Source organism: Nicotiana tabacum, chromosome 15 (assembly GCF_000715075.1).
Source record: "Nicotiana tabacum cultivar K326 chromosome 15, ASM71507v2, whole genome shotgun sequence".
Taxonomy (NCBI): domain Eukaryota; kingdom Viridiplantae; phylum Streptophyta; class Magnoliopsida; order Solanales; family Solanaceae; genus Nicotiana; species Nicotiana tabacum.
Genome location: NC_134094.1, coordinates 23,801,463 through 23,813,360, shown reverse-complemented (window position 1 = coordinate 23,813,360; position 11,898 = coordinate 23,801,463). Strand labels below are relative to the sequence as shown.

Here is an 11,898-nt window from a genome sequence, read left to right as displayed (position 1 = left end):
TCAACATTGTGGACTCAACTTAGGCGATTTTGGAGAGGAGTTTCGAGAAGATTATTGAGGTAATCTTCTTGTACTCGTCGATTTTGGAGAGGAGTTTCGAGAAGATTATTGAGGTAATCTTCTTGTACTCGTTTTTTTTTATCATAAATCTTGTTTCCCCATTATTTTTCCCCCTTAGATTTTGTGGTATTGAGGTGAAATTTGGCGGTTTGAGGCTAGAGATTTGGAAAGTGAGTTTTGGGGATTTGAATAACCATTTGATGTTGGATTTTGATAAATTTGGTAAGGTTAAACTAGTGAGTGAATGGACTTTCGGGTTTTGTGACTTTTGTCGGATTTTGAGACGTGGTCCCAGGGGTCAGGTTTGAGCCGATTTCGGATTTTTGGCTATGATTTAGTACTTTTCTTGTGGAATTGATCCGTTTAGCCTATATTGATTGTATTGTACTGCTTGTGGCTAGATTCGGGATATTTGGAGATCGACTTGAGAGGCAAAGGCATTTCGAAGTAGAGACTTGCTCGGTTTGAGGTAAGTAACGCTTTCAAACTTGGTTCAGAGGGTTCGAAACCCCGAATTATGTATTCTGTGATTGGTATTGAGGTGACGCACTTGCCAAGTGACGGGCGTGCACCGTGAGAATTGTGGCCTGATTGATTCCATGGCACTGTATAGTGACTCTATCTTGTTGATATCCGTATTTTTATCATGTGATAAATTAATTGAGTTGTCAATCATGCTAGATATCATGTTTAGGCTTTATGCCGGTACTGATGGGACCCCTAGTGGCCGTTTCTTGTTGTCATCTCAGTGATTTCATTGATATTATGTACTCAGTTATGTTCATACATTTCATATCATATCTCAGTCTCAGTTGTTAATTATTGATACATCACATCATTGTTTCGGGCTAGTTTTCATGATATTGTGATCCCGTGAGTGAGACTGTAGAGATTGATGATTGAATGAGGCTGAGAGCCTGATTATGAGTGACAGTTATGGGATCGGGCTGCACGCTGTAGCGGTTATACGAATTTTATGATAGCGCTTGGGCTATAGGAGCCCCTCCGGAGTCTGTACACACCCCAGTGAGCGCGATTGATATTATTGAGGGATGGATCTTCCCTGGACATGGATCTTGTCCGAAGTACTTGATACCTGGAGATGGATCTTCTCCACAAGGTTGGATTGGCCTTCCTCGGTATTGGGTGACTTATAGTCAGTGATGTATATGTTCCGGGATGGATCTTTCCTGGGTTGTATGAGCCATATACAGTACCGAGTGGTTGAGCATTCTAGAGTGTGAGCACATAAGATTGACAACATGGTGCATCACATACAGCATGTGCATTGGCATGTACAGATAGCAGAGTTATGTTCATTACATTGTTCGGATCTGCTTCACTTTGCTGTTTTGAGTTGCCTATTTAATTTGAATGCATGCCTACGCTTCTGTATAGTTATTTCTATTTTATCTGTACCGGTTAAGTTCGTCACTACCTTTCAGTCCAAAGTTTAGACTTGTTACTTACTGAGTTGGATGTACTCACGTTACGCCTTGCACCTCGTGTGCAGATCCAGGCGTTTCTGGTCACGACGGCAGTTGCTGATTGAGGCTTCAGAGTTCAGAGACTACCAAGGTAGCTGCACGGCGTTCGCAGGTCTTGACTCTCCTTCTTTATCACTAGTTGTATTTTTAGTTTATTTCTCTAGACACTGTAGTGGAATGTATTCTGATTTAGACGCTCATGTACTCTGTGACACCCTGATTTTGGGATGAATTGTATCGTATTTTGGATATTTTTGCTTTCAAAAAGGCTTTCCTTAATTATTAATTTACTTCCGTATGTTCAAAGATTTTACTGTGTTGACATGTTGAGTTGTGGCTTGCCTAGTTCCACGATAGGTGCCATCACGACGATTAGATTGTGGGTCGTGACAGTTTCTTTCTCACCTTTGTCTTCCACTTGGGGGACAAAACCCAAAAGGTCTCCCCCTTTTTCTTCTCCTTTATTTATTCTTCTATTATTATTTTTCTTCCGCGTTTTATTCAATTTTGTTCAAAATCTCTTCATATTCACATTGCTTTATTTCTACACAGTTAAAATATAATATTAAGCACAAAGTAATATAATTAATATTCGAAAGACGATTAAAAGTATTATAATGTGAGGCAATAATGGTTACTGAACATCAATGGTAAAGTCCAAGAAGTGGTTTTACTGTTATACACATATTATATATAGATTATTCATATAGTATTATATATTTGTCATCTATTTTTAGTTATTAAAGCAGTGAGAGGCTATTTGGAGTAGTTCTTTTTTGTTAAAAACCAAATTAGAGTTTAGAGTTGAAAAAATGACATTGTATAGCTGCTCTCAAAATAATAGCCGAAAATATTTATGTTTTTATATATTCTTTTGTATATATATACATTTTGTAAGTTATATACTAAAACATAAAAATTTTATACAGTTGTACAACTATCAGAGATAAATGGCAAAAAATGATATTTGCCCATTAGAGTTAGTCCAGACGAAGGAAAAAATGGGCCGAAAAGCTAAAGGTTCATTGAGCACCATTTCTGTTTAGAAGCACATTTGGATCTTAATGGCATTCATACTTCCACTATACATATTAAATTACACACAGATTATTATTGCTTTATTTTAAAAGATTCATATTAAACCAAGTATTCTCCACGGCATTGGCACATTTATGTGGTAAAAGTAACACTACATAAGTACATATAGATTACAATTCAACTGGGAATGTGGATTAAAAAATGAAGTCATAGAAAAAGTTACAAAAAGCCATGTCTATAGAAGACAAACTCAGTAGCAGAGAGGTAATGGATTTTCATGGTCCTCTATGGGATAATGAAATCAATTTTGTGGTAAGAGCAAGCACAATTTTGGGCACCAATATCTTGTGCAACACAAGGAGGTGTAACATTTCCATCTTTGTACCATTTTTTCCTTTGTTGCAATAAATCATTGATGAAACTGTCCAAGATATCTCTAGTTATACCCGGCATAACAATAACATGTGCCATATCTCTCACACAAGAAAGCTGCCAACGACGAACAAATTCATGATCACGAGGTCTCTCGAGGACAACTATGATACTAAGCTCATTGAGCATGACACTGATACCTGCTTGTTGAAGACGATCTTTTAAGTACTTAGCATTGTCAAGGCATCTCTTAACGTCCTTTTGAAGCCCAATTTGACCTTTAGCACTTAAACTATACCACAAGAAGATTGGAGCTAAGCCATTTCTGCTTCCAGAAATTGTGGCATCTACTGAAGCAATGTACTCAACTTTTCTTGAGAGGTTGTTAATGTAACTTTTCCTTGTTATTTGAATTCCACAAGGCATTGGACATCCCAAGAACTTGTGACCAGAAATTGTGACGCTTCCAATTGGTTTCTTGAATGAAATCATCTATTGTAAAATACAATCGCAAATGTTAGAGATAATTTTATCTTAAGCTATATATAATACTCGAATATTTTAAGATGTCAGTAACAAAAACGAACTTACATTTTTAATAAAAGGGATAATAAGCCCATTGAGTGCTGCATCACAGTGAATGTAAAATTGATCATATGTATAACCACAATCTTTAAGTGTTTGAAGAATAATATCAAGATCATCAACAGCTCCTTTGAAGGTAGTACCTATAGTAAAAATTACAATCATTAACCAAAATATATATGATAAATTATCCTCAAACTCTCTAGCGAAAAATGAACAAGATTAAAGGGATGATAATAGAATATTTACCAATTGTAACATTAATTATTGCTGGTTTGCCCTTATTTTGAAGTAATTTTGCTTTCAAATCTGAATAATCCATTTCTCCATGTACAGATGTGTTAACCATTTCAAAATCCATTCTGTACATCATTGCAGCTTTGGCGACCGAATAATGAGAGTCTTTCGATGCATATAATATCCCAGTTGGAAGTAATTCTCTCCTGCAAATATAAAGTTAAAAATTAGATTTAGTAATAAAAATAAAACTTCTATTTTAATTGCTCTCGTAAAATTAGTGATATCAATTATTAATATTTTAAAATTTTACTCATATATTTCAACATTGACTTTCTGACCCCAAATTTCTTTAGCTTTGTTAGATGAGAAACAACTAGCTAAGAGTACTTTTTTTTTTACAAAAGTAAATAACTTCTTTCATTGAAATAGAATTTATAACCTTGGGTGGCTGATTAGGTGCTTAATTATATTTTGCATAAAGCTAGAGTGGTTGAAGAAAGTGTTTTGGGCTCACGCAATCAAACATAAAAAATTAGGATATATAAAACTTTCTCAAAATATTTGGCTAGTCTATTTCCAAAATTCTTTTTCTTTTCAAAATAGGAAAACTAATTGATAGAGGAAATTAAACTAGTAAAAATTGGTGCATACCCCACCAAAATGCCATGGAGATTTCCTTCAGTGCCGCCATTTGTAACATAACCCCAATATTGATCTTTTTCAATTTCCCATAAGTCTGCAAACCAATTCAAAACAGCCACTTCGAAATCTTTTGAATGGAAATCCACAGTGTTTTGAAGAAATGGATCACCACAATTATTTAAGTGGAATTGCAAAAGTGGGGCTAAGCTAGCGTAGTGCTCATAGCATATATTCACTGGATAACCTGAAAAATATTATAATCGAATAAGATTTCAACAACTCAATATTTAAAAATTCTCAAAAATAAATAAAGAAGTTATCCTTTTTTAAATAAATAATTTGTCTAGTCCTTATATTCATCGGAGGACAACTGTACCCTTGCTTGTAAACATGCATTTTATAAAGGACAGTTAATCAAATTCATTTAAATAATGGTAATCTTGACTGAGTTAGCCTGTTTTGATAGCTCTAATTTGAAAATTTTGAAAAGTATATGCCTTAAATTCTATGTTCAAGTACTCCAATTCAATTATTTCCTAAAAGAAATTGCCAACCGTCATAGTGGAACGAGTAATAGACCGTCTTGCATGTCAATTTTGTCTAACACATAGTAATATTTTATATAGTATCAAGGAACTTTAGATGGGGAGGCTGGGCACAGGGGTAGAGTTAGATGAGCAGAATAAGGGTTCATTGCCAAAAAATCACATCGTATATGCAATGCCCTTTCTTCATTATAAATTGTCTTAGTAAAAATTCTACCTTTGCAATTGATTGGACAATAATAAAAAGAAATACAAATTACCAATATGATGGGGAGGTTGGGCATGACCATATCTAAAGGGGCAGAAGGGGTTCATATCGAAAAATCAAACCATATATGTCATATTTTTTTTAATATGTATATATATTAGAAATTGACTCGCTTAGTGAAAATTTTGCATGTATATGCAAGAATATTATGTATTCTAAAGAATAAAAGACGACTTACCTATATGATAGTTGATACGTTGGGAAAGTGTGTCAATATAATTCATCAAAATACAGTCGAGACTTGGTCCATCATTTCTGGACCCTGGCTCTGTAACTGCAACATTCAAATTCTTCCTTGGTGTAGTTGGTGTTGCCACCTTTAGTCTTTTCATTTCTCCAAAATCTCCATTTGCTATTAAACCTCTGGGAGTTACAACCGATGGCTCAAAATCCTTTGAAGTATCACACAAGAGAAACCATATTAATTTTCAAAAACATGAACATAATTGTTTTTTTGATGATTTAGAAGGTATTAATAGACCTAAAAAAAACCATGCAAACAACTAAAAATGATAAGAAAAAGAATGTTCTGTGTTTGTCTGTGTGTTTCTGTTTTTTTGGTTTCCTTTGTCTTCAAGACAAGATATTAGAAACCATGCAGAAAGATGAAGCAAGAAAACAAGAATAGGATTAATTAACCTCAAGTCCTCAGCTAAACCAAAAAGAAAAAAATGAAGATAAAGTTTCTTTTGGGTATTAATGAAAAATGATAATAATTCAATTCCATAATCTGTACACTACCCATGAGTTATATTTTCGTTTCATAAATAACAAAAAAAAAAAAAAAAAAAAATCCGAATAATTATTTTTTTGGCGAAGTAATGGAGGTTGTAATGATAAGAAGAAATTGAATGAAATATTAGAATACCTTCTCAAATGATAAGCTTCCCATTCTTGGAGAGCTAAAGGTATTTTGAGTTCTTTTTTGTTAGCTTGGAATGGAAACTAAGTGTGATAGAATTATGTATAATATCCTTGGGATTATATAGGTCTAAAACATCGTGGGTTTGGGCACCAACCACAATTTACTTTTTTATTTTTATTGTTTTTCCTTTACCTTTACTCTTTTCTTCTTTTATCATCACCTTTTCCCCTTGGTTTCCTTTCTTTCCCACTTTAACAAGTCTTTGAGTACTATTGGCAAAAAGTCCCCTTACTTATTTTGGTGTGTGGCCAGTTTTTTGACCTCGTGTGACAAAAGACTTGTTAGACTTTGCTAGCCATTCTCTACCAAATTAATTGGTAGGTGAGAAAGTAAATCCAAAATAAGTGTATTATTCATGCACAAGTGGTGGTGTCTAAACTCGAGTTTGTAAATGTTTCATTATTTTTTTTTAAGCATTATCACCAACCGCTAATGTCATTTTTGTACGTTCTTAGCATACGATTAGTTTTTGATTTGATGTACTACAACTACTTCTTAGCTAAGTTTTACTCCACAATATAACTTCAAACCATTTTTTACCCCCAAACTGTGGGAAGGCTTATATAACTTATAACATTGAGCGGATGTAGAGTCAGAATTTGAAATTTATGAGTTCAGGATTAAAGTTCTTATAGTTAATTAGTTATAACTTAATAATTTGTACATATTCAATGAATTTCTTAAGACAAATATATGATTTGGACAAAAGCTACTGGATTCAACTGAACCCGTAGTTAAAAGGCTGGCTCCGCCCGGAGTCATTGAGTATGTAAAATATACTTTTTACACTATTAGGGTGTTTAAACTTGTTATAGCCGGTATTTCTATCGTATTTCCATGTTACTAATCTCGTGGACAATTGTAATTGTCTTTAGGGATAAAGATTCTTTTTACACTATCAAAAGTTAAACACTTGTGAGAAAATAGTTTCTCTATAATTTAGGAAAGTGACCCACTTCTTGTCATGAGCTTTCCCCTATATAAAGAAGGTGAGTCGAACCTTACACCAAACACACACACACTATATATTCTAACTTGTTGGAAATGAGGGGCGTGAATAGTAAATAGAGGAAATCAAGAGGATCCACATGAAATATTTTGATTTGACGTAAAAATGTACGACGAGATTTCGTCACTCTTTGTAACTTTTCGCCGATATTTACTTTTTGATCTTGGTCAGGCAGTAAATAAAGTATACAGAATGACACTGTACGTTGAGCTAGGACAAGGATTGTGCATACAATGAAATCCAAAAAGAAAAAACAAAGAAATTTTGATGTAATTTTGTTTTTCTAAGGAATATAATAATAATAATAATAATAATAATAATAATAATAATAATAATAATAATTTACCTTTTCTCTTATAAAAAACGTGCGTTAGGCCACAAGAGCATAGCTAGAATTTAGGTTACGGGAATGAAATATATACAAATTAATAATTTTAAATTTAATAACTCAAAAAGATTAGAAATCAACCCCTTAAACTTTAAATTTTGGTTCCGATTTACGTAAGGGAACAAGTTATTCACTGCCAAATAGTTTGACAAAATAGTTCTCTTCTAAAACATACTATTTTTTTTTTCCACCATTATTGTTGCATAAACCTTTTGAGAGTTACATAATGCTTTTATTGATCATGGAAAAGATCAAGATGAATAAAAGGTACTCAAGACGAAGTAAAATTGTAAAGTGAGGAAATAGAATGAAATTAATTGCACTGTCTTAAATCAAGTCAAACCAATTAGGTACTTTCAAAAAAAAACAATTAAACAAGAAAGTAGTAAAAAAAAAATTCGGCCTCTTTTATACAGAAGAGCTTTTGACATGCATTTAGCCAGCTGTGTAATTAGTTGCCTGACATGAATAATTTCATTTATTTTATTTGTTTGATCAGTATCTTCAAGAATATTTGAATAATATTATAGAAGGAAGATTTCAATGGTTTTGTTATTTGTATGACGGAATTTGGGAGGTGGAGAAAATATATACCTTTAAAAGCTTAATTTAATATCTTTACAAATTTTTAGAGTGAAAGTTGAAAATCAGCCTTAGCTCACATTATTTTCCTTTTGAGGAAGGTGTAGGTGGACTATCCAATTCTAGGTAAAAGTTGTTCACTCTTAACTATATTTTAACAGTATGGTTGTTAATTGTTATTAGTGACCAGTGAAGCACTACTGACAATGCAAAAGCAAGTGCGCTTACATATTACACCTAACACAAATATTACTACTACTTAACGGTTATGGTGGAGTGATAACTGATAAGTATTCTTTTATTCTTAACCTACGTTTTAAGGTTCGAGTCTTGAGTATGAAGTCGTATTTAATTTATTAAAGAGCATTTTACCCCGATATAGAATTTCTTGGCGCGAGTTCGAATTTAATCAAACCACTGTGGCTAATTCAGATACCGAAAATCGAGTGAAAAAAATATTACCATGGTGTTATAATTGTTGCCTAATGTGGGACATATATATCTGCCAAAAATTCGAATTTGATTTGTTTTATCTTATTTACCATTAAGTCGTAAAACTAAGAAGTATGTACGTGCTTGCAAAAGTTGGTATGTCGATCAGAACTCAATAAGTTAATTATAACTTAATTAGCAGCAAGCCATTTTGACTTGGTTATATCTTAACTCATGTTCAACACGGTAAACTCAATATATATAAAAGAAACATTTCACAATTAATCTCATATATACCTAACAAAACCCATGTATAAAATAAATACTATATCTCAAATTGTCATTTGAACTACTCAATATATTACTCATATCACTAATATTGGTTAGGAGTGCATGTCTGCATGAAGTGAGACTACAACATTATTCATGGATTTTTTAACAAAATAATTTTTTTTTTTTAAAGAAAAAAAGGTGTTTGCAAACATATGTGGGGTTCATCCACAATTCTAGCTATCTTTGATAGTAGACTTCAGCTTGCAGGCTGATCCAAAACTATAAGGTTTAACAATAATACTTAAGGTGCAATGGTATACTTCTTCATCCTTAATCAGAGATCTCAAATTCAAGATTTGAGTATGAAATTGATAGAACATTTTACCCTCTAATGTAGAATTTTTGGGGGCCTAGTACGAACATCAGACATTAGATGAGAAACCAAAAAATATATATAAACTCTGAAATAATGAAACGAGATGGCAATAGGTAGTTAATCAACTCAATAACCAATAACGTTACCGGTGTTATCTTCGCCACAACTACTGAGGAAAAAAAAAATTAAAACCTTACAACATTCTCACATGATCACTTTAAAGTGGCTTCAAACTACATTTAGGGCCGTTTGACCATAAAAAAAAATCATTTTTTTCGATTTTTTTTTTTTTTGGAATTAGTGTTTGGCCATGAGAATTTTAAATTTCAGTTGAAGTTGAATTCGAAATTTTTCGAAAATTTAAAAAACTCCAAAAAGTTATTTTTCAAAATTTTCACTTCAAATCACTCACTAAAATTTAGAAACAACTCCAAATTGTACTCATATCCAAACACAGCTCTAATTTTCAAATATCATTTTTACTTGATTTTCTTTTTATTTTTTTCGGAACTTCACAATTCTTATGTCCAAATGCTCACTTACGACATGCTCGAGGAGATCAGAGGCGGATCTAGGATTTCTGGAATATGGGTGCACCACGAAGGAAAAGGAGATAAAAGGAAGTATTCCGTGGGAAATGATCTCTGTTCCTCTAGGTAAATAACTCAACACTTAACCAAGTGCACCATTTGACCTCTTTAGAGCATGGGTGTCAGCGGACAATATTAGATCAATTTTAGAAATTATGTACATAAAATATCTAGTTTAGCGGAGAGACAATGGGTTCACTTGCCCATAAAATGGGTTATAAATCCGGCACCCCTGGAGGAGATTAGGACGATGTTAATTTAATTTCAAAATTTCTCAATTATTTGAACAAAAAATTATTATTCCAACTTAACATTTTTAAGCAAGATTTAATATCCTAAAATGACAAGAAGAAGGTAATAAAAAGATATTCTACCCAAGTCACTCTTTTTCCCCTAAAATATTACACGTTTCAGAAATCCTTTTAACACATTTAACATGAAAAGTAATGGTTCGATTAAACAATCTGGAATCCACATGCCACTGTTCAAATTGTACTAATATTTTAGCCATTAAACCCTTTACTTCTATTCCAAAAATGTAGGTGGTGACATAACATCTACCTACTAAAAACTCTTCACTTGTATTTCAAGAATTTTTATTTTACCGATAAGAGTTGTAATGGAGTGATATATATTCTTTCATTCTTAACTGACGATCTTTAGTTTAAGCCTGATAATAAAGATTCTTTCATATTTAATCAAAGATTTTTGGTGTAAGCCTTCCTACGAAATTGACTTTAGAAGGGAGCGCTTTACTTTTCTTGTAATGTGAGATCTTTCGAACCAACTCAAATTTATAGCCTGTTTGGGCAAATTTTTTTTTTTAGGCCAAAAGTATTTTTTTCTAAAAAATTGAGGTGTTTGGCCATACGTTTAGAAGGAAAAAAGTTATTTTGAGGAGAAACAAAAACAGTTATTGAGAAGCAGAAAAAAGTAGCTTCTCCCTGAAAGCACATTTGAGAAAAATACACTTAGAAACAGTTTTTAAAAGCTTGACCAAACACTAATTACTGCTCAAAAGTACTTTTCAAATTAATTAGCCAAATACAAACTGCTTATCACCAAAAATACTTTTGTATACGGTCGAAATCGGGCATGTCAGATTTCGTAGGCACGAGGAGCTGCCTCGAGAGTAAGCTCATAATAGACCAGGCTCGAGCTCAATGGCAGAGTATGGAGCATGAAGATCGAAGTGCTCGCTGAAGAATCGAGACCGAGCATGACCGACTTCGAGTAAGGCATAATAACGGAATGGCGAAATATTAGCAACCGACCGAAGATCTCGGCGAAAATCCCGGAATAGATCGAATCAAGTGGTTATTGACGCTAATCATGGGATCCGTTTCCGTTATTAGAATTGTACCTTATTTAGGATTCCTCTACTATATAGAGAGGGACCCTATTCATTTGTAAGGGGCATTGATTCACTGGTAAAGATATAAAAAAGCGTTGCTCTCTATTTTATTTACTATCCATTACTGTTCATTATTGTTTATCTTTCGCTCTTTAATGTTCTTCTTACCCAACCTCGAGACCATCTCGAATCGAGGTCGAAAGCGCTGCTAGAACACTGGTTTGATTTATTTTACTATTCAGATTATTTATTCGATTCCTCATTTGTCAATTGGTACCGGATAAAATCATGTATCCTTAAAACTACTAAATAAATTTAATTGTTACTCGAATTTTAGGGTAAACAGTTTAGCGCCCACCGTGGAGATAAGGATAATAGTGATTGTTCAGTACTGATTCTCGTAAAATACACTATTTTACGCTTGTTCTTGTTGAGTGCCTTTGCTTTCCGGTTAAAACATGTCAGACTCACAAAGCGCATCCATGCACGGTAACAACGACCTCGGATTCCATGATGAAAACGAAAATGTGATCGCTCCAGGAATCGAGGTGCCACAGGCTAATCTCGGGGCAGCACCGGTTGCCAGCCCAATCGATGTCAGTTCGCACGTTGCTCTAAATGCGGACCTAGGCGCAGATCTCGATGGGAGTGTACGCAGAGAAGGCCGATCTAGTGGCCAAGGAATACAGGGCAGAGGAGACGAAGGAGTCAGTCTCTAATTGATATTCGAGA

The 11,898-nt window shown here is 33.6% G+C and overlaps 1 protein-coding gene across 1 annotated transcript; it reads right to left on the bottom strand.

Moving 5' to 3' along the window:
• Window positions 1–2,636: 2,636 nt before the first annotated feature.
• Window positions 2,637–6,261, bottom strand: LOC107809914 (histidine decarboxylase-like). Its single transcript, XM_016634610.2, has 6 exons — window positions 6,106–6,261; window positions 5,416–5,629; window positions 4,434–4,668; window positions 3,792–3,985; window positions 3,549–3,685; window positions 2,637–3,449 (listed from the first exon to the last, which is right to left on the bottom strand). Exons 1-6 carry the CDS (start codon window positions 6,127–6,129, stop codon window positions 2,871–2,873), a joined length of 1,383 nt encoding a protein of 460 aa, XP_016490096.2. The 5' UTR covers window positions 6,130–6,261; the 3' UTR covers window positions 2,637–2,870.
• Between the last annotated feature and the right edge of the window lie 5,637 nt (window positions 6,262–11,898).